The sequence below is a fragment of the Oryx dammah genome, unplaced genomic scaffold, assembly GCF_014754425.2.
Source record: "Oryx dammah isolate SB20612 unplaced genomic scaffold, SCBI_Odam_1.1 HiC_scaffold_20, whole genome shotgun sequence".
NCBI lineage: Eukaryota > Metazoa > Chordata > Mammalia > Artiodactyla > Bovidae > Oryx > Oryx dammah.
This window is the reverse complement of record NW_024070204.1, coordinates 9,803,227-9,824,679: the sequence shown is the minus strand read 5'-3', so window position 1 is coordinate 9,824,679 and position 21,453 is coordinate 9,803,227. Positions and strand designations below refer to the sequence as shown.

At 41.3% G+C, this 21,453-nt stretch overlaps 1 protein-coding gene across 2 annotated transcripts in view; it reads left to right on the top strand.

Moving 5' to 3' along the window:
* Nucleotides 1-21,453, top strand: part of CTNND2 (catenin delta 2) — a 1,103,557-nt gene that overhangs the window by 788,931 nt on the left and 293,173 nt on the right. For both annotated transcript variants that reach the window (XM_040262515.1, XM_040262516.1), the window contains one exon: nt 17,826-17,958. In XM_040262515.1, coding sequence (XP_040118449.1) covers nt 17,826-17,958 — 133 coding nt within the window. The remainder of the gene's footprint in view (nt 1-17,825; nt 17,959-21,453) is intronic.

The window sequence follows — 21,453 nt, the reverse complement described above, 5'->3', positions numbered from 1 at the left end:
CTTGAATCCATTTACTGTATTCGTGATAAGGTGAAAAAAAAGAGCGAGAGAGAAGGCAATTTTAAATGTTGGTATCTCCCTAAATTCTGTTGTAAGCATCTTTTAAATACCTGAAGAATCATTAAGGAATGCTGTGATTCAGATCTTTAAAAGTCATAAAATAATACATTGGAAAATATTTACACAAGGAAAAGTTACTACAAATGACCAAGAATATTTTCCAAAATGACTAGAGTATATGTTCATGGAATGTATCTACTGTGTCACATAAGTGAAATTCTAAATGTAAATTTGTAAACTTCCTATTTCTGTGTAATCATCTCCCCTTCCCCCTGACAGCTGTTCATTATGGTGAAATTCTTTAGTTAGGTTTAGATCATAGCTGTTGAAAGGATCATTTGCTGATGTTCCCAAACTGTGTTCCAAGGAGGCCCAGGGTGACACAGCAAACCCTCAGAATGGCTTCCCCGGGTGGTTTATGTTTTTGAGGGAGATGCAACATCTTTCAGATGCCAGGGAAGCGTGAGCTCAAATTGGTTCAGTTTCAAAGTTCAGTTGTGCCTCACTGGATGACGTCATAACTTGGCAAACCTGGATTTGCAGAGGTTTCTGTCGTAAAAGCAAGTACCCTGTGAACATTGATACAAGAGGAACCGAAGACAGCAGTGTCTGATACCAAGGTCTAAGAAGCTGTGTGTGGCCCAGAAGGTTCTAGCTCATCAGGAAAGAGACAACTCTTAAGTTGTTTGGACCAGACACTTAAAAAAAAAATGTTTATGCACGTGTAGTTGACTTAGGCGCTTTCCTGGTTGCTCAGACAGTAAGGAATGTGCCTGAAATGCAGGAGATCCAGGTTTGAGATTTACAGTGCTGTGTCAGTTTCAGTTGTATGGCACAGTGATGCAGTTGTGTGTGTGTGTATACACACACAGGTGTATATGCATCTGTGTGTATATAAATATGTGTGTACACGGGGGTATTGTGTGCTGAGTCCTGTCTGACTCTTTGTAACCCTTTGGACTGTAGCCTGCCAGGCTCCTCTATCCGTGGGATTTTTCAGACAAGAATACAGGAGTTGGTTGCCATTTTCTCCTCCAGGGCATCTTCCCAACCCAAAGATCAAACCTGTGTCTCCTCTGGCTCCTGCATTGCAAGTGAATTCTTTACCTGCTGAGCCATGGGGGAAGCTCCGTGTGTACATATATATGTGTGTGTGTGTGTGTGTGTATATATATATATATGCGCACATATAGTCTTTTTTCAGATTTGTTTCCATTTTAAGTTATTATAAGATACTGAGTATAGTTCCCTGTGCTATACAGTAGGATCTTATTGTTTATTATTTTATATATAGTAATGTATATCTATTAATACCAAACCTCTAATTTATCTTCCCCACCTGCCCCTCTCACCTGATTCCTTAGAATGAAAAGTTCAGGCATCTCTTTCGGTCCAGGGGCACCACGGGAAAATCTCACAGACACAGAGGGAGCCATGGAGTTTGGGAACCTCTGAGAACCTCTGAAATTAAAGAAAGTCAAGTTCTGCCCATTTATTGTGTCCAGTCACTTTTCACAAAGAAAAAATACTTGATTATACAATTAAATATTAAATTAGTTTTCTTCAAGAGCCAAATTATTTGTTTCCCTGTGGCTTCAGTTTGCTGTGGAACTTAAAACAGTGTTTTTCTAGGGAATAAATAAATGCTTACTGAAGAAAATATATTGTTTTCTAATTACTTTATTTTTTCGTGAAATATAGTTGATTTAAAATGTGTTTTAGGTATGCAGCAGAGTTATTCAGTTATAGTTGTTAATTAGTAAAAAAAAAAAAAAAAGGAATACTGTATGCTTTTATTTCCGTAAAGAAAACTATATTTATCTGCCACTTGCTCTTTTCTCCTGTGATGAAAACTCTTTCATCAGCCCTGACCACCCATCTCCCTCACCTTCAATAGTAAAAGTCTATGGCAATGATACCGGAGAAGGCCATGGCACCCCACTCCACTACTCTTGCCTGGAGAATCCCATGGGCGGAGGAGCCTGGTGGGCTGCAGTCCATCGGGTCTCTAGGAGTCAGACACGACTGAGCGACTTTACTTTCACTTTTGACTTTCATGCATTGGAGAAGGAAATGGCAACCCACTCCAGTGTTCTCCCCTGGAGAATCCCAGGGATGGCGGAGCCTGGTGGGCTGCCGTCTATGGGGTCGCACAGAGTCAGACACGACTGAAGCGACTTAGCAGCAGCAGCATGGCAATGATAACAGACACGGACTTTAAACTCATTGCAAAGTTTTCAGTTTATTTTCAGATGAGTCACAGCCATTCTCCTGAGAGTTAGGCAGACAGAGAGGCAATAAAAGCCTAGCCTAAGAATCTAAGACTTCATTAATGTGCAGAAATTAAAGGTAATTGAATACTATCATCTTGAAAGAAACACCTTTTTTTTTTTTTTTAACCATGGCACTTTATAAAGAAGCTCTGACGTATTCGGTTGCACGAATATGGAATCTTCTAGTATAATAGTATACAGCTGTCTGGCCCCTACTCCTGTCACCCATCATCTGTAAGAACTACTAATAAATAGCGAGTGGGTTGTTTTATTCACAATGAAAGGTTAATTTATTCCTTAGGTCTTATACTCAGATATATCCAAATATCAGAAATGGAGGTAAATTAATAGTTTTGTGGCAAAGGCACTGTGAAATATGATGAAAGAGAATATTTCTGGATGGAATTCATTTGCACATAATGTCTAATCATGATAAAGAATTGTGAATGTGTACGTAGTCACTTTAATTCGTTTTTTGGAGGGAGGGTTAATACCAAGAGTTTACCCAGAGTAGTCACAGCTCTAGGATCCCTCTAAGGGCAAAGTAAAACAACAGACCCAGCTAGGCATGTTTTTGGCATGGGCACTAGGCACTGCAGACCTAACTAAATGTTGATAGTTGCAATGTGTATTTTTCCCTGTTCTGGCCACTAAGAAACAACACCTAGATGTTTTCCTCCCATTCCTAAGACATTTCAGGTAATAACCACAAGAGTAGAAGTGCTAACAGACGTGGTACACGAAGTCATTCATCAGGAGTTTATCCTCAAGGGTCAGCCTTGCTGTCTGTAAGGTTTCAAAATAGCCAGATTCCCATCAGCGATACAAAGAGAACTGGAGGGTGGCTTCATGGAGGCGGAGCCACTGGTTTCTTCTCCTTTCTTTCTTTTTCTTTTCAAATGTGGGTTTGATATCGTGCTGATGGAGCTTAAGAACACCATGTTAGCCCTCAAAGTGCCACCTCTGCAGAGGCAGCCAGAGCCAGAAAGGAACATTTGTCTTTGGCACCTTCCCTTCCCTTTCTGTGACCCCCTGGTTCTCTTCATGGGCAGCCCATGCCTCACAGCCAAGGAGGAGCAGAGCTGATCAGGCATCCACAGTGAGACCTTGGTGTTTTTCTCTTGAGCATAAATGATTTCACAAAATGTCAACATCACATGAGGCCACTCTGATGAACCGCAGTGATGGTTCAAGACACAATCAAGCACCCCCCCAGACCCCGCCCCTTGTAATTATGTCTGAACACAGACAAAACAGGAGCATTGTCTGAACCAAAGAACTAATGAAAACAACCACCTACCCTGGCTCCTTTGAATGACTGCAGTTTCTTCACCAGTCATGGTCTGAGCTTTGCTCCTTCTCAGTAAGAATCTTCAGTCACGGAATGCCTCCCTCATCCTGGCAGGAACCCAACCCATAGCAGTCCTGCTTCCTTGAATTTGAGACATAGGAGACGTGGGTTCCATCCCTGGGTCAAGAAGATCCTTTGGAGGAAAAATGCCAACCCATTCTAGTATTCTTGCCTGGAGAATCCCATGGACGGAGGAGCCTGGAGGGCTACAGTCCATAGAGTTATAAAGAACTGGACACGACTGAAGTGACTTAGCATGTAGCATGCAAGAGTTTATTTAAAGGAAGTATCTCTGTTCAGTGTTATCTGAAGTAAATTAAGTTGTCATCCTTTGGAGAACTAAAATAAGGTAACAGAGATGAAATTGTATGTGTGAAATAAATGCTTCAAATATTTGCAGGACTAAAATCAACAATGCGTATGAGGAAACATTGCTATCACCCAGACTGGACTCATCAATCAGCCCTCACCTGTGTGCTCACAGGTTACTTTGTAAAGACACAGGTGCCATGGGACACATCGTCACTTCTAGCAACGTGGAGCCTCCCGTGGAATCTTAAGAGATGGTGTCTCTGTGTTTAGAACACATCTCCCAATATAACTGTGACTTCTGTCAGCAGTTCAGAAGTTTTCATAAAAAGAATCATTAAAACACTCAATTTTCTCTCAGAGAATTGTCAGACTACCTAATTTATAAGTGTGCTGCATTCTATGATTTCTACACAGTATATTTCTAGTCCATTATTTAATATTAAGTTCCCTTTAAGACACACACACATATAATACATAAAATCTTTCAAGAATGATCAATACCTCTGTGGCTTTTTCTCAACTTCTAAATCTAATCGTGAGGCAAAATCCTGATATTCTGATATTGACAAGAAAAATACTTGCTTAAAACAATTTGAATCAGGTAGTCCTAACCCAGATATTGGGCATCAAATGCAATCCCTCTTGTTGACACTGAAGGTTCAGAGATGATTTTTCTAAGCATCACGGCTTATTAATTTTAAAATGGATCCATGGTCATAGAATATAATTTTCCATAAAGTCATTATGGATTGCAAGGAATTTATGGGTGCTAATTTGTTATTTTTTCCCTTGAGCTATTATCAGTAAGCACACCCTGTTAGAATTTCCAGGGCAACTAAATGCTGGTATGTATGAAGTTAATTTTTCATTCTGGGGCATATTTTTATTGAAAAAGCATGTTTGTATTAATGAATAAATAAGTACTATTTAAAACTTAATTGTTATTGAAGAGGTGTTACCATAAAAGTGATAATATTCTTTCTAATCTAATGGGCTTTTAGAAGTCTTCAGTAGAAGGAGATTTTCACTAATAGTTAAAAGACATGTGATTAAAAATGGTAAATATTGGCATAAATTTTCTGTGATCATTTTACATTATTTTCACCTCTCAACTCCTAGAAGCCCATTTCTGGACTAAGATTTATTCAAGGTACCTAAGTCCAATTCAGTTCAGTTCAGTCGTGTCTGAAGTTTGCAACCCCATGGACTGCAGCATGCCAGGCTTCCTCGTCCATCACCAGCTCCTGGAGTTTGCTCAAACTCGTGTCCATCGAGTCGGTGATGCCATCCAACCATCTCATCCTCTGTCATCCCCTACTCCTCCCACCTTCAGTCTTTCCCAGCATCAGGGTCTTTTCCAAGGAGTCAGTTCTTCACATCAGCGGGCTAAATTATTGCAGTTTCAGCTTCAGCATCAGTCCTTCCAATGAATATTCAGAACTAATTTCCTTTAGGATGGATTGGTTGGATCTCCTAGCAGTCCAAAGGACTGTCAAGAGTCTTCTTCAACACCACAGTTCAAAAGCATCAATTCTTTGGTGCTCAGCTTTCTTTATAATCCAACTCTCACATCCATACATGACTACTGGAAAAACCATAGCTTTGACTAGATGGACCTCTGTTGGCAAAGCAATGTCTCTGCTTTTTAACATGCTGTCTAGGTTGATCATAGCTTATCTTCCAAGGCACAAGCATCTTTTAATTTCATGGCTGCAATCACCATCTGTAGTGATTTGGGAGCCCAAGAAAATAAAGTCAGCCACTGTTTCTACTGTTTCCCCATCCATTTCCCATGAAGTGATGGGACCGGATGCCATGATCTTTGTTTTCTGAATGTTGAGCTTTAAGCCAACTTTTTCACTCTCCTCTTTCACTTTCATCAAGAGGCTCTTTAGTTCTTCTTCAGTTTCTGCCATAAGCGTGGTGTCATCTGCACATCTGAGGTTATTGATGTTTCTCCCAGGAATCTTGATTCAAGCCTGTGCTTCATTCAGACCAGCGTTTCTCATGATATACTCTACATATAAGTTAAATAAGCAGGGTGACGATATACAGCCTTGACGCACTCCTTTCCCGATTTGGAACCAGTCTGTTCTTCCACTCTAGTTCTAGCTGTTGCTTCAGATTTCTCTTACAGATTTCTCAAGAGGTAGGTCAGGTGGTCTGGTATTCCCATCTCTTTCAGAATTTTCCACAGTTTGTCATGATCCACATAGTCGAAAGCTTTGGTGTTGTCACTAAAGCAGAAATAGATGTTTTTCTGGAACTCTCTTGCTTTTTGATGATCCAACAGATATTGATGATTTGATCTCTTGTTCCTCTGCCTTTTCTAAAACCAGCTTGAACATCTAGAAGTCCACGGTTCACATACTGTTGAAGCCTGGCTTGGAGAATTTTGAGCATGACTTTACTAGCGTGTGAGATGAGTGCAATTGTGTGGTAGCTTGAGCATTCTTTGGCATTGCCTTTCTTTGGGATTGGAATGAAAGCTGACCTTCTCCAGTCCTGTGGCCACTGCTGAGTTGTCCAAAGTTGCCGGCATATTGAGTATAGTACTTTCACAGCATCATCTTTTAGCATTTGAAATAGCTCAGCTGGAATTCCATCACCTCCACTATGTTTGTTCTTAGTGACACTTCCTAAGGCCCACTTGACTTTGCATTCCAGGATGTCTGGCTCTAGGTGAGTGATCACACCATCATGGTTATCTGGGTCATGAAGATCTTTTTTGTATAATTTGACTGTATTCTTGCCACCTCTTCTTAATACCTTCTGCTTCTGTTAGGCCCATACCATTTCTGTCCTTTATCGTGCTCATCTTTGCATGAAATTATCCCTTGGTATCTCTGATTTTCTTGAAGAGATCTCTAGTCTTTCCCATTCTATTGTTTTCCTCTATTTCTTTGCACTGACCACTGCGGAAGGCTTTCTTATCTTTCCTTGCTATTCTTTGGAACTCTTCATTCAGATGGGTATATCTTTCCCTTTCTCCTTTGCTTTTCACTTCTCTTCTTTTCACAGCTATTTGTAAGATCTCCTGAGACAATCATTTTGCCTTTCTGCATTTCTTTTTCTTGAGGATAGTCTTGATGCCTGCCTCCTACACAATGTCACGAACCTCTGTCCATAGTTCTTCAGGCACTCTATCAGATCTAATGCCTTAAATCTATTTGTCCCTTTTACTGTGTAATCATAAGAGATTTTATTTACCTGAATGTTCTAGTGGTTTTCCCTACTTTCTTCAACTTCAGTCTGAATTTTTCAATATCTGGCATCGTTCATGATCTGAGCCACAGTCAGCTCCTAGTCTTGTTTTTACTGACTATATAGAGCTTCTCCATCTTTGGTTGCAAGAATATAATCAGTCTGATTTTTCTGTTGACCATCTGGTGATGTCCATGTGTAGAGTCTTCTCTTGTGTTGTTGGAAGAGGGTGTTTGCTCTGACAGGTGCATTCTCTTGGCAAAAGTCTGTTAGCCTTTGCCCTACTTCATTTTGTACTCCAAGGCCAAACTTGCCTGTTACTCCAGGTATCTCTTGACTTCATACTTTGGCTTTCCAGTCCCCTATGAAAAAAAGGACATCTTTTTTGATTGTTAGTTCTAGAAGGTCTTATAGGTCTTCATAGAACCATTCAACTTCAGCCTTTTTAGCATTAGTGGCTGGGGCATAGACTTGGATCACTGTGATACTGAGTGGTTTGCCTTGAAAACGAACAGAGATCATTCTGTCATTTTTGAGATTGCACCCAAGTACTGTGTTTTAGTCTCTTTCCTTGACTACGAAGGCTACTCCATTTCTTCTAAGGGATTCTTGCCCATAGTAATATATATAATCATCTGAATTAAATTCACTCATTCCAGTCCACTTTAGTTCACTGATTCCTAAAATGTCGACGTTCACTCTTGCCATCTCCTTTTTGATCACTTCCAATTTGCCTTGATTCATGGACCTAACATTCCAGGTTCCTATGAGATATTGTTCTTTACAGCATCGGATTTTACTTGCATCACCAGTCACATCCACAACTGGGTGTTGTTTTCGCTTTGGCTCCATCTCCATTCTTTCTGGTGTTTTTTCTCCACTCTTCTCCAGTAGTGTATTAGGCCCCTACCAACCTGGAGAGTTCATCTTTCAGTGTCCTATCTTTTTGCCTTTTCATACTGTTCATGGACTTCTCAAGGCAAGAATACTAAAGTGGTTTGCCATTGCCTTTTCCAGGGGACCACGTTTTGTCAGAACTCTCCATCATAACCCGTCTGTCTTGGGTGGCCCTACACAGCATGTCTCATAGTTTCATTGAGTTAGACAAGGCTGTGGTCCATGTGATCAATTTGGTTAGTTGTCTGTGACTGTGATTTTCATTCTGTCAGCCCTCTGTTGAGAGGCTTATGGAAGCTTCCTGATGGGAGAGACTGAGGGGGAAACTGGGTGTTGTTCTGATGGGTGGGGCCATGCTCAGTAAATTTTAATCCAATTTTCTGTTGATGGGTGGGGCTGTGTTCTCTCCCTGTTGTTTGACCTGAGACCAAACTATGGTGGAGGTAATGAAGATAATGGCGACCTTCTTTGAAAGGTCTTGTGTACGCACTGTTGTATTCAGTGCCCCTGATTCTGTAGCAGGCCACTGCTGACCCACACTTTCACTGGAGAGTCCTGGACACTCACAGGCAAGTCTGGGTCAGTCTCCTGTGGGATCATTGCTCCTTTCTCCTGGGTCCTGGTGCGCACAAGGTTTTGTTTGTGCCCTCCAAGAGTCTGTCTCCCCAGTCCTGTGTAAGTTCTGGAATCAAATCTCACTGGCCTCTAAAGTCAAATTTCCTGGGGTTTCTCAGTCCCTTTGCCAGATCCCTGGGTTGGGAAATCTGTTGTGGGTTCTAGAACTTTCTTAACAGTGTGAGAATTTATTTGGTATAATTGTTCTGCAGTCTGTGGGTCATCTGCTCGGTGGCTCTACGGTGGGGTTAATGGCAACCTCCTCCAAGAGAGCTTATGCCACACACTGTGTGACGCAGTTCTGCTGCACACAGAGCCCCTGCCCCTGCAGAAGGCCGCTGCTGCCCTGTGCCTCCGCAGGAGGTGCTCAAGCAGTCACAGTCAGGCCTGGCACCGCCTCTATGGGGTCTCTGGGTCCTGGTTACCCAAGGTTTTGTTGGAGCCCTCTGAGCATCTCTGGCATCTCAAGGCACCTACTACCCATAATAGTTCAGAAATAACCAATTTTCTCATCATTTTACTGTTTGTCTCTCTCCACTTTAGCTTAATGGAATGTTTGACAGTTAAAACTTCATATTCTGAAATAATAAACTCCAGCCCCCCATGTTGTCTCCAGATTGGGCCTGAGATACAAGGCAGCAGGGGTTACCTGTTTGTGTGGACCAGTGGGTGGGGGAAGACTCGGCTTATAGGAGGGATCCACTGGGCGTCTCTTTCTGTCACACATCACACACAGCCCAGCAGGGACCTCTGCAGCCTCTGCCTTCAGGATGCATCCAAACTCCCTCCACTTCTCAGCACCCTCTGCTGAGCTACCGTTACCCCCGCCAGGATCCCTGCAGAAGCCCCTGCCTCCATCCTGCCTGCCTAGAGTCTGTTCTCAACACCACAGGCAGAGGGATCCCCTTTGTAAGCCCAGCTTTAGCAAGATATTGTGTTGGTCAAAAGGTTTGTTCTGGTTTTTCATACCATCTTATGGAAAAACCCAAAGGAATTGTTTGCCCAACCCAATATAAGATCAGACCTGCTTTTTAAAAGATTTGACAGATGTACACATTCATACAAGCACTGACAAAGTGATCCTCTAAAAATATGAACCAGATTATGACTTTGGGATGGCTCCTGAATCAGTTGGAGCAAAAGCCAGCAGCCTGCTGAGGCTGACAAAGGCTTGTGATCTGGGCCCCACTGCCTGTCCCATAACTGTCTCCAGGACACGCTCCAGTTCACACGCTGACCTTCTCATCTCTGACATGCCGAGCAAGCACCTGCCTCAGGGTCTTGTCACTATTCTCCCTTTCTGGAACATTCCTTCAACCCAACACCACGTGTAGGTCTGTGCCCCAGGTCACCTTCTCAGGGAGGTCTTCCATAGCCACTGTGCTGGCAGTAACAACGCCCTCCACGCACACACAAACACACAAGTGTACACACACATGTTTTGCCTATATCTGCTCAGCTTCATCTTTCCCATCACACTTGTGTTAGTTTCCGGTGGCTAATGTAACAGAGTACCACAAACTTGGTGGCTTAAAACAGCAGAAGTTATGTTTTTTGAGTTCTGGAGATAGTAAGTCCGAAATCAAGGTGTTGGCAGGGTTGGTTCCTTCTAGATGTTCTGAAGGAGAAACCAAGCTTGGCCTCCCGTCTCCTTCTGGCCATCCTTGTCATTCATTCACTTGTGGCCACATCCCTACAGTCTCTGTCTCCATCTTCACATCTTCCTCTCTCTGTCTCCACGTGCCCTTTTCTGTCTCTTATAAGGAAACTATCATTGGATTTAGGGCTCATCCTAATCCAGTGAGGTCTCTTCTTGACCCGTTATTACATCTGCAAAGACCCTATTTCAAATAAGGTTACATTCTGAGGTTCCAAGTGGACATGAATTTTGGAGGAATATTGATCAACCCAGTGCACACTTGTCACTCTCTGGCAAATAGTATATTTTTGCTTTCGGTAATTAATTCCCAGTTACCATTAGGAGGTTCTCCAAGGACAGGAAGTTTTGCCATGTCCACTGTGCATCCCCCATGGCCTCTCCAGTTGGCTAGAAGAGTGAATTCCAAAGTCAGGCAGGCAGCCAGGCAGCTTGCAGGAATATGGCAGGAGGTGATGGCTACTGGCCTTACTGAAATAAGCTGACCTCATGGACTGCAGCATGCCAGACTTTTCTGTCTTCCGCTATCTCCCAGAGTTTGCTCAAATTCATGTCCATTGAGTCTGTGATACTATCTATCTCATCTTTTGCTGCCCCCTTCTCCTTTTGCCTTCAGTCTTTCCCAGCACCAGGGTCTTTTCCAGTGAGTCAGCTCTTTGCATCAGGTGGCCAAAGTATTAGAGCATCAGCTTCAGCATCAGTCCTTCCAATGAATATTCGGTGTTGATTTCCTTAAGGATGGACTGGTCTGATCTCCTTGCTGTCCAACGGACTCTCAAGAGTCTTCTCCAGCACCACATTTCGAAAGTGCTCAGCCATCTTTATGGTCCAATTCTCAATTCCATACATGACTATGGGAAAAATCATAGCTTTGATTATACAGACCTTTGTTGACAAAGTGATGTCTCTGCTTTGTAGCGATTAACCATATATATAGGGCAGCTTTTTGTTTGGTGACACACTCTTCAGGGATTAAAATTAAAATATTCATGGTTCTGTGTGTTTATCATTGGATAAGTTCTTATCTATCAACAAGCATGAAGATACCTCCATTTTGTAAAACAAAACAAAGAAATCTTTCCATCTAACTTATTCTTGTGACCACTGGCTCTGTGGCCTCTTCACTCTTATCCTGTAAACAAGACAAAGTCAAAAAACAAAATGTCTCACCTTGTGGTCTCTGGATGGTAAAGGAAAGCCAATATGGCATTTAAAACTTTTAGTTAGAGTTCAGATGATTATAAATGGCTGAGATTTTCATAGATTTAATTAATATCCATAGCCTGGCTTCCCATGGAGTTTATTGACCTTGCAATCAAATTGAACTCTGTCCCTCTGACATAAAGCTTTGCTGAAAATCTCAGTGTGAATTCCTGAAGACTCTTGATTGTCCTAGGGCTCTTTTCAACACAGAAGTAAACTTGATAAAAATGTTGTGACAGGACATCAACTCTTTGGTTGTGGTGCCAGCCTAACATGGTAACAAATTTCAGACTGTTTGCTATTTAGATGTGTGCTAAATGCCTTGTAATTTTAACAACTCAGAGAGTCCTTATAAGAGTGAGGACCAAGTCACAATATTGTTGGTCTGTGTGACAAGTTTTAATGGAGAAAAGGTTACATTTACATATTCTCCAGTTCCATAAATATTTCTAAAGTGAAGCTCAGTAATGAATGAGAGATACGAGCTGGGCTTCTGTAGAAAATTGTAGATGGTTCTTATTTTCTATTCTTCTTTTCTTCATCTAGGTATATGTAATACCTGACATTTCTGGAGGGCCCACACTGTGCCAGACATTGCTCTAAGGGGTTTATATATATTAATTCTAATCATCCCACAATACTCTAAGGTATGAATTATAATCTCACTGTAACAGTAGAACTCCATGGATATTTATGCCAGCCAGTGGTGGACCAGCAGCAAGCAAGACAGATAGAAGAGGAGAATTCATAGTGGAGCAGGGTTTGAACCAACTCTGCTTACAAAGAACTCTTCTTGAGCTAAGACTTTGCCTCTGAAGGGGTTAGGTGGAAAAATTTTTTCCAAAATGGCACATTTTAATGTACAGTTTTTACTGCAGGCTACAACAGTGTCTCTTCTTACACTTAGATTCCTTCCAATAAGTATAGTGTACAACAGTAAAAGTTTATTTTTTAAAACAGTGGTATTACAAAAAGGTTAAATGTGTGTGTGTGTGTGCACCCCTTATAAGTCTTAGGATAACAATTAGTAGTATATACCGACTGAAGCGACTTAGCAGCAGCAGCAGTATATACCTGCAGTATATACCTAGCTTTTGGGGTTTCCCAGGTGGCGCTAGTGGTAAAAGAACCCTTCTGCCAATGCAGGAGACTTAAGAGTTGTGGGTTCCATCCCAGGGTCAGGAAGATCCCCTGGAGGAGGGCATAGCAAACCACACCAGTATTCTTGCCTGGAGAATCCCATGGACAGAAGAGCCTGGTGGGCTACAATCCATAGGGTCAAGCAGAGTCAAACATGACTGAAGTGACTTAGCATGCACACACACATCTAGCTTTTAATAGTTTGCCCAGCACTTTCACTTTCATATTTTATGCTGTCTTTTAAAAAGAAGTTCTGTGAAATAGACAGCATTATTCTCTATATATGATCCATGGAAACCAATACCAGCAAGCACTGAGGGACTCTCCTATATATATTTGTAATCTAGAAGGGAGAAAGCCAGATGTTTAAGTTCTGAACTCTTTCCTAATTATTTGGATGCCAAATCCTGTGCCTCTTCTACTTCAGTAATCAAGAAATAAGAGATTTGTAACCTGCTCAACAAAAAAAGATCAAATATTTCTACTTTTCAAATGAGTTCATCTGTATCATTTTGGTTTCTAGAATTCAAATATATGTGTTAATATATGATATTCATTTTTCTCTTTCTGACTTACTTCATTCTATATGACAGTCTCTAAGGCCCATCCATGTCTCTGCAAATATCACAATTTCATTTCTTTTTATAACTGAATAGATAACTAGTGACAGCCTACTGTATAGCCCAAGGAACTCTGTTCAGTGCTCTGTGGTAACCTAAATGGGAAGGAAATCCAAAAAAGAGGAGATAATCTGTATACATATGGCTGATTCATTTTGCTGTATAGCAGATACTAATGTAACATCATAAAGCAGCTATACTACAATAATTTTTTTTTTTAATGATCAAATAACAGAACATGTTTAGACCAGGGTATCTCAGTCTTGGCTCTAGTGATATTTTGGGGCAGATAGTTCTTTGTCGTAGGGAATTGTCTGTGACATACAGGATGTTGAGTAGGATTCCTGGGGTCTGCTCCCTGGATGTCAATAGCGTCTTCCAGTTGTGACAACCAAAACTGTCTTCTGACCTTGTCAGATGTCCCCTGGGGACGCAGTTTTAAGTGTATTTATTTATTAGACTTTTAGACTTTATTTCAAGACAGCAATTACAGTAGACATCATTGTTATATGATTATATCTATTCGAAAGCAGATGGCCAGAGTTTTATTTCTGCTCCATCTCTTAAGTTTATGAACATCTCTAAGTCTATTAATTTCCTACTCCATGAAATGAAAAGAAACTACATAAGGCTTAAGGATTAAAGCATGACACCATGTGAACAGGGAACCTCGGCCCTGACTTTTAGTCCACACTTGCAGTATTACTTAAGTCTGAACACATCTAAATTTCCTTAGATTTCTTTCACAATTCTGACCACAGACCAGGCCCAGACATTTTGTACTGAAGTGCAAAGCTCTTCGCAATCTCACACCAACCTTGCTTTCCAGCTTCATTTCCACCGCCCCCTGCCTGGGTAACTCCCTTCCTGCAGCCTCCTGTCTCATAGCCATCCTGGCTGAATGCACACCTTCCCTGAATTTGTCAGCCTTCTATGACCCAGTGTCTCTCCTTATGCTGTTCTTTTGCTGATTTTTTTTTTTACCAGAATTCTTTTGTCTTATGAACGTTGCTTGTCCTTCAGGATTAAAATCTCATGTGAGGGACAACCAGCAAGGAGCAAGTATAGCACAGAGAACTATATTCAGTATTTTGTAATAACCTATAAGTGAAAAGAATCTGAAAAAGAATATATATATTATATATCAATCACTTTGCTGTATACCTGAAAATAACAAAACACTGTAAATAAACTATACTTCAGTTGAAAAAAAAAAAAGACCTCGTATAAAGAATCCATGCCTTGTACTGAATTCTGGCCCAAATAAGACAGACATTTTATTTTGTCCAGCTCTTCTCTAGAGTCCATCTCCATGGGAAACACAAAATCTGAGCAGAATCTCTTTTAAGTGAAACAAAACCATTCCAGAAAAAGAGGCTTATATGACTCTTGAAGTTTTCCTTCTGTTGATTCTGGGCTTTGTGTGTATGCATGTAGCCTGGTATGCATCTCGTATGCACAAGCAAGTCAAGTACCCTAAGACTGTTCCTCCTGTACTCTTGTTCAAAGACTTTCTCATCTATGCCATATAAGCCTAATAGAGCAGTTCTCATCTGGTTAGTAAAATAGACGGAAATGAATCCTTTACTAATCACTTTCCAATAGCCTGGGCTTGGCTGGTCCCATCACTTCATGGGAAATAGATGGGGAAACAGTAGAAACAGTGTCAGACTTTATTTTGGGGGGCTCCAAAATCACTGCAGATGGTGACTGCAGCCATGAAATTAAAAGACGCTTACTCCTTGGAAGAAAAGTTATGACCAACCTAGATAGTATATTCAAAAGCAGAGACATTACTTTGCCGACTAAGGTCCACCTAGTCAAGGCTATGGTTTTTCCTGTGGTCATGTATGGATGTAAGAGTTGGACTGTGAAGAAGGCTGAGCACCGAAGAATTGATGCGTTTGAACTGTGGTGTTGGAAAAGACTCTTGAGAGTCCCTTGGACTGCAAGGAGATCCAACCAGTCCATTCTGAAGGAGATCAACCCTGGGATTTCTTTGGAAGGAATAATGCTGAAGCTGAAGCTCCAGTACTTTGGCCACCTCATGTGAAGAGATGACTCATTGAAAAAGACTCTGATGCTGCAAGGGATTGGGGGCAGGAGGAGAAGGGGACGACCCAGGATGAGATGACTGGATGGCATCACAGACTCAATGGACGTGAGTCTGAGTGAACTCCGGGAGTTGGTGATGGACAGGGAGGCCTGGCGTGCTGCGATTCATGGGGTCGCAAAGGGTCAGACACGACTGAGCGACTGAACTGAACTGAGCTGAACTGAACCTGAATTCATATTAGTCATCCAGTGTATTCACATGACATTTCTAATTTTAATTTATAGGTGTTCTGTAGATTTTGATTTAACTTGAACAAAGGATATAATTTTTAAAGGCTGATGTTATAAGAAGAAAGACTGTGCTATCTGGATGTTGCATATTGAGGTGGTTTAGAATCATGCAGTGAAAGAAAATTCAATTAAAAAGAAAAACAAGCTTCCTGTGTTTTCATCCATAATTGTTTTTTACTGTGATCACTTAGCTGAAGAAGATCCAATAGTTGGTCCATTATTAGCAACCATTTGAGTATGTTTTATAGCAAAGGTGCTCCTCACACCATCCAGTCCTTTAAGAACTGAACCAATTCAAAAGGAATCCTATTCCATATTGTCTTCAATAGCAGTAAGGCAGCACCAACATGCTTCATGATTTACTTGACAACCTCTACCAGGCGTGATAAAGAAAAGATAAAGGTTAGAATCTACAAGGAAACTTTTAACCTTTGTCTGCTCCATTTCTGTCCCATTTTTCATGACTCCTCTTCTGAGATGACAGCATTGACCTGGCATCCATAGGATGTATGCTTTTGAGTTGTTTTCTGGGAGTCAAGTGGGTGCTGCCAAGCTGTCTCAAGTCTCTTCCAGCCTATCTTTCAGATAAATAGTAGCCTTTTGTGGTTCAAGGGGTCAGGTTTTCATCTGTGGCCTCACGGGTTGCTTTCTTATTTCTCTGTTAAAAATTGATTCACTGCTTCAGACATGGAATCCTTACATCCAACCATGTCAGTGTCGTGGTCTAACTCAAGGGTCCCCAACCTCCAGGATCTGATGCCTGACGATCTGAGGTGGAACTGATGTAATAATACAAATAAAGTGCACAATAAATGTAATGTGCTTGAGTCATCCCGAATCCACCCACCACCAGCCCGCCCCACCCCGATCCATGGAAAAATTGTCTTTCATGAAAGCAATCCCTGGTGCCAGAAAGGTTGGGGATCGCTGCTCTAACTGGTTGAGTTGGTGAATTTCATGAAAGAGTATTCATATACATAATGGTACAGTCACCCTTGTGTTTTATGATGGATTTAAGTATCCTGGAGCATGTTTCTCAAAATTAAATAAACAACTAGCTTCTTGGAGTAGCTCAGATATAAACAAGAGGATATAGAAAAAGAATGCACCATGCATAAAATTTGTTTGAATAAACCTAACATTTTAAATAAATAATTTCCTTTTATGAAGCCTTCTTGTTACTATACTTTTATCCTCAGAAAATTGTTTAGGGAATCTGTATGTTTTTAAAAGAAGAGATTATGATAATAGCAATATTAACCATAAATATAACAAATATGGCATAACTGGTATCAGGACATTTTAGGTTGGACTCATTCAGTTATATTTTCTCTTATCTGATAATTTAACTAAATGCTATACCTGCACAAGACTGTTGAAATAATATTTTGGAAAATAAATGTGATCTTGTAAATTATCTACAGAAGTCCAAATGAAAAATGTCTATATTAGTAAGATCGTGCCATTTTAAGTCCTTTTTTTCCCAGTCTTCATAAACATGGTAGCTTCAGTGATACATTTAAGGTTATATAAGTTTATTTGCCTACATGCTTAGTTGTGTCTGACTCTTTAACAACCCCATGGACTGCAGCCTGCTAGCCGCCTCTGTCCATGGAATTTTCCAGGCAAGAATATTTGAGTCGTTTGCCATGTCCTACTCCAGGGGATCTTCCTGACCCAGGGCTTGAACCTATGTCTCTTTCATCTCCTGCACTGATGGGCAGATTCTTTACCGTTGTACCACCCGGGAAGCCCCAGATGTGTATGTATGTATATATATATATATACACTTACAAACCATTTGCTCAAGGAAATCTTTTCAAATCCTTTTTAAGTCAGTGCATGTGTAAGAAATATAAGAGGATGAGACGGCTAGGTAGTATCACTGACTCTATGGACATGAATGTGAGCAAACTCTGGGAGATAGTGGAGTACAGAAGAGCCTGGCGTGCTGCAGTCCTGGGGGGAGGAGGATCGCAAATAGCTGGACACAACTTAGCGACTAAGCAACAACATGTGTCAGAAAACCAGGACAATCAGTGTGAAATATTCCCATGTAAACTCTCACAGGTGTTACATAGATGAGTTGACCACAGGCTACCAGTTGCAGGATTTCTCTCATGTTCTCCTGCTTTCCTTTTGTTCAGAGAATTTGGGTGGAGAGACCCGGAGCTACCTGAAGTGATACAGATGTTACAACACCAGTTTCCTTCGGTCCAGTCTAATGCTGCAGCCTATTTACAGCACCTCTGTTTTGGAGACAACAAAATTAAAGCCGAGGTAAGCACTACTTGGAATCGTGAATGACTGGTGTCAGATTCATCATCACTTAGGTATTCAGAGTACTGTTGAATGGGGAAAAAAAATTCGAAGCTTAAAGTTATGCTATTAAAACTTAGATCCACACTTTTCATCTAAGTGTTTGGCATGCCTATATATACATTCTTCTTTTTTAATATTTGAATACTGAAGGAATAGAGGGCCAAGGATATACACTAATATCCACAGAGATGAGAGTATCAAATGCTAAACTTTTGATATAATTTGCATTTTTCTTCTCAGTCCATCTCTGGAGTCATCTCTGCTCCTAAATTCTAAAGAAATACAAAGCATCTTCATGTTCTCCTCAAATTATATCAAGATTGCTACATCAGTTTATGGTATCATCTGTCTTCCTGGAAAACTCATTGATAAGTGCAAATGTACCAGTGGATATGATACAGATATATGCATTCCATTAAAGAATCTCTTCTCTGTGTTCATCATGTAAACAGTTGTTAACATGCTCAAAATTTTTGGAATACTTCAAAGTGCACAAATTGTGGTATGTGATATTTCTGGAAAATCACAGTGGTCAGCACAGCCAACTCTGATTTTTTTTTTTTTTTAAGACAAGGGACAAGCATTTGCATATGAGCAGCTGAGTAATCAAATTTTTAAAAAAGATTTTATAAACTGTTAAGAGCCATCTCCATAGCATGTAAGGAATTTGGGGGATGAGACTAAATTAGTTTAAGGGTGGAAAGCAGAGATTTGAAGATATAATTGCGATTTATTATAGATGGTGCTTGCTTGCATTGGGATGTGTATAGACTAGCAGCTTTTCATCTTTTTTTTTTTTTCCTGTTTCTCTTCCCCTGGGACTACAAAGGGCTTGACCCATGCTTTTTCTCATCAGAAAAGTCCTGTTTCTTTGTGGAATGTATATAAAGTGGTGATTCGCAACCAGGTGTAATTTTGCCTCCCAAGGGACATATCACAACATCTGGAGCCATCTTTGGTTGTCAGAATTGAAAACAATTTGTGGTGTGCCATTAGCATTTAGTGGGTGGCAGTCATGTGTTACCCAAGTCAGGCTGGGCTGCTCACCTCTGAAAAGTCAGTACTCAAGAGACAAGTGTTGGCAGGAAAGAAAGGTTCCTTTATTCAGGAGACTGGCAACCTGGGAGAAGGTGGACTTATGTCCAAAAACCAACTCTCAACTGCTGATCAGGAAGCAGGAGCTTTAAAGGGGGGATTTCCAGGGTTACAGGTTGGAGATGGGGGTTACATGCAGAAACAGCACAGTCTGCTCTGACAGTCATCGTGAAATTGGTCATGCAGTGATCTGATCAGCACCATCTTGATGATTTTAAGTACAGTTCATCTTCAGTTCCAGGGTCGGTTTGTTCTTGTTTCCTTGAGGTCAGTTCTTGGAACTATGTAAGATAGAGAAACTTATGTCATGGCTACAGTCTGGTCATCGTGCAGTCAACTCCTTCCACCTGGCAGGGTTTTAGTATCTGCAAAACAGCTCAGAGGATGTGACTCAGAATATTATGTATAGCCCTTAAGGAGGAACTAAAGGTCCTTGACTATGTTAAATGGCTAAACTATTATTATTTTGTCTCACTTGATGGTTTTCCTGTCTGCATTTTCTCACTTCTCTGATTAAATTTATTCTTTGGCTAAAGTTTTTCTGCAAAGAAGCAGGTGGAAAAAAATGGAGGCTCTGTCCCCAACAGGCACCATATGGTCCTGTTCAATTACAAAGAATGCTTGCAAAACATTCTGTAATGGAAGGGCAGCCTGGACAAAGAATTATCGGTACCAAGTATCGGTAATGCCAAAGCTGAGATAAAAGAAATTATTATTCATCTAAGATAGATTTTTTTTTACTATTTTTATTTTTTATTTTTTTTAAATATGAATGTCAAAAAATACTATTAAAATGATCTGAGGATAAATTAAATTATGTGGCTCTTGTCCCAAGTGGCAGTCTCTTAGTCATTCTCAGCCTTTAGTAGAAAACAAAATAACCATTTAAAATGAAGGAGAGATGTCCGATTGAGGGATCACATGCCATCGTTTTGCAAAGATTATAACTTTGAGGGTTTCTCTAGAGGCCATGAGAGAATCTCATCCCTTGATGGGTGTAAAGCGGATTCACAGATATTGTGGCAACCACAGCAGCAGGATGGACTCGTCCCCAAATTTGGTTCTGATGTCAAGACTGAGGACAGCACACACACCCCATGAGAGTATGAAAAGGCCAGTTACTCACGTAATGAGGCTTATGTAGCCGAGCATAGCGGCTTCCACACGGGACTGAATGTGAGTGGAGAGCTCAGGAAAGGATGCCTACGGGATTAGGTGGTAGATATGGCCTGCCCTGTGATGGTGTTCTTACCTGGGGACAGGATTTCTATGGTTTGAACTTTCTGGCACCAAAGGAGGAGGCATCAGAGCTTTGTCGTCAGCTTGCTCGGATGCGAGCAGAAGGGACAGAGCTGTCAGAGGCCAAACATCAACAAGGCCGTCATGTGGTCCATGCAGACGCCATTACCTGGGCAAGTTCAAAGTCATTGCCTCTGTCTATGTGAGCCATGACCAGCCTTGAAACTTTATAGCAGTGGTGCCCAACGTGGACTTGTGTGTGGTCACATTAGAAGCATCCTGGCTTCTGCAGGAGACAAAACGGTGGTGTGAGGACGGGGTGACCAGCACATTCACCAGTGTCGAAAGATACATTGTCCAGCATCACTTCCCTGCTCACCAGCTGTGTCTTCTTGAACAGAGCTGTCCGCTCAAGCCTCCTTTCTTATCTTTAAAACAGAGATGCTGATCCCTTCCCTGTAGAGTCCTTATAGGGATTAAATGACTTAATGGATGCAAACTGCTACATGGTGATGTATTCATTCGTTCATATACATCTTTGTCCAGGAGCACAGTTAGACACGTAAGATACTGTTTTATCTTACATACGTATATACAGCTGAGCTTCTCAGTGCAATGGTGAAGAATCTGCCTGCCATGAAGGAGATACAAGAGATTGGGGTTTAATCCCTGGGTTGGTAAAATCCCCTGGAGGAGGGCATGCAAACCACTCTAGTATTCTTGCCTGGAAGAGTCCGTGGACAAAGGAGCCTGGAGGGCTACAGTCCCTAGAGCCGCAAGGAGTAGGACACGACTAGGCCTGCATGCACATGTATGTGTAGGTTGTGTGTACCTGTGCTCGGTTTTTAATTTTGCTGCAGATGCCCTTGAGGTTGCCTGTATCACTTCTTACTGCCCGGAGATTCTCCTGACACCTGGTTCTTAGAGCTGTGGTTCAAGTGGAACTTGTTCCTCTGCTCTACCTCCTAAAGACTGCAGACATGGCCAGGACCTCATGATAATGGTGCCTGGAGTACCTCGGAGACTGTGATGACAAGGAAGGAAAGGATGTGTAGCATACAGCCTGACAAAATGAGATCAGAGTTAGCACAAAGGAGCTGGAGGAGCTGGGCAGATGCA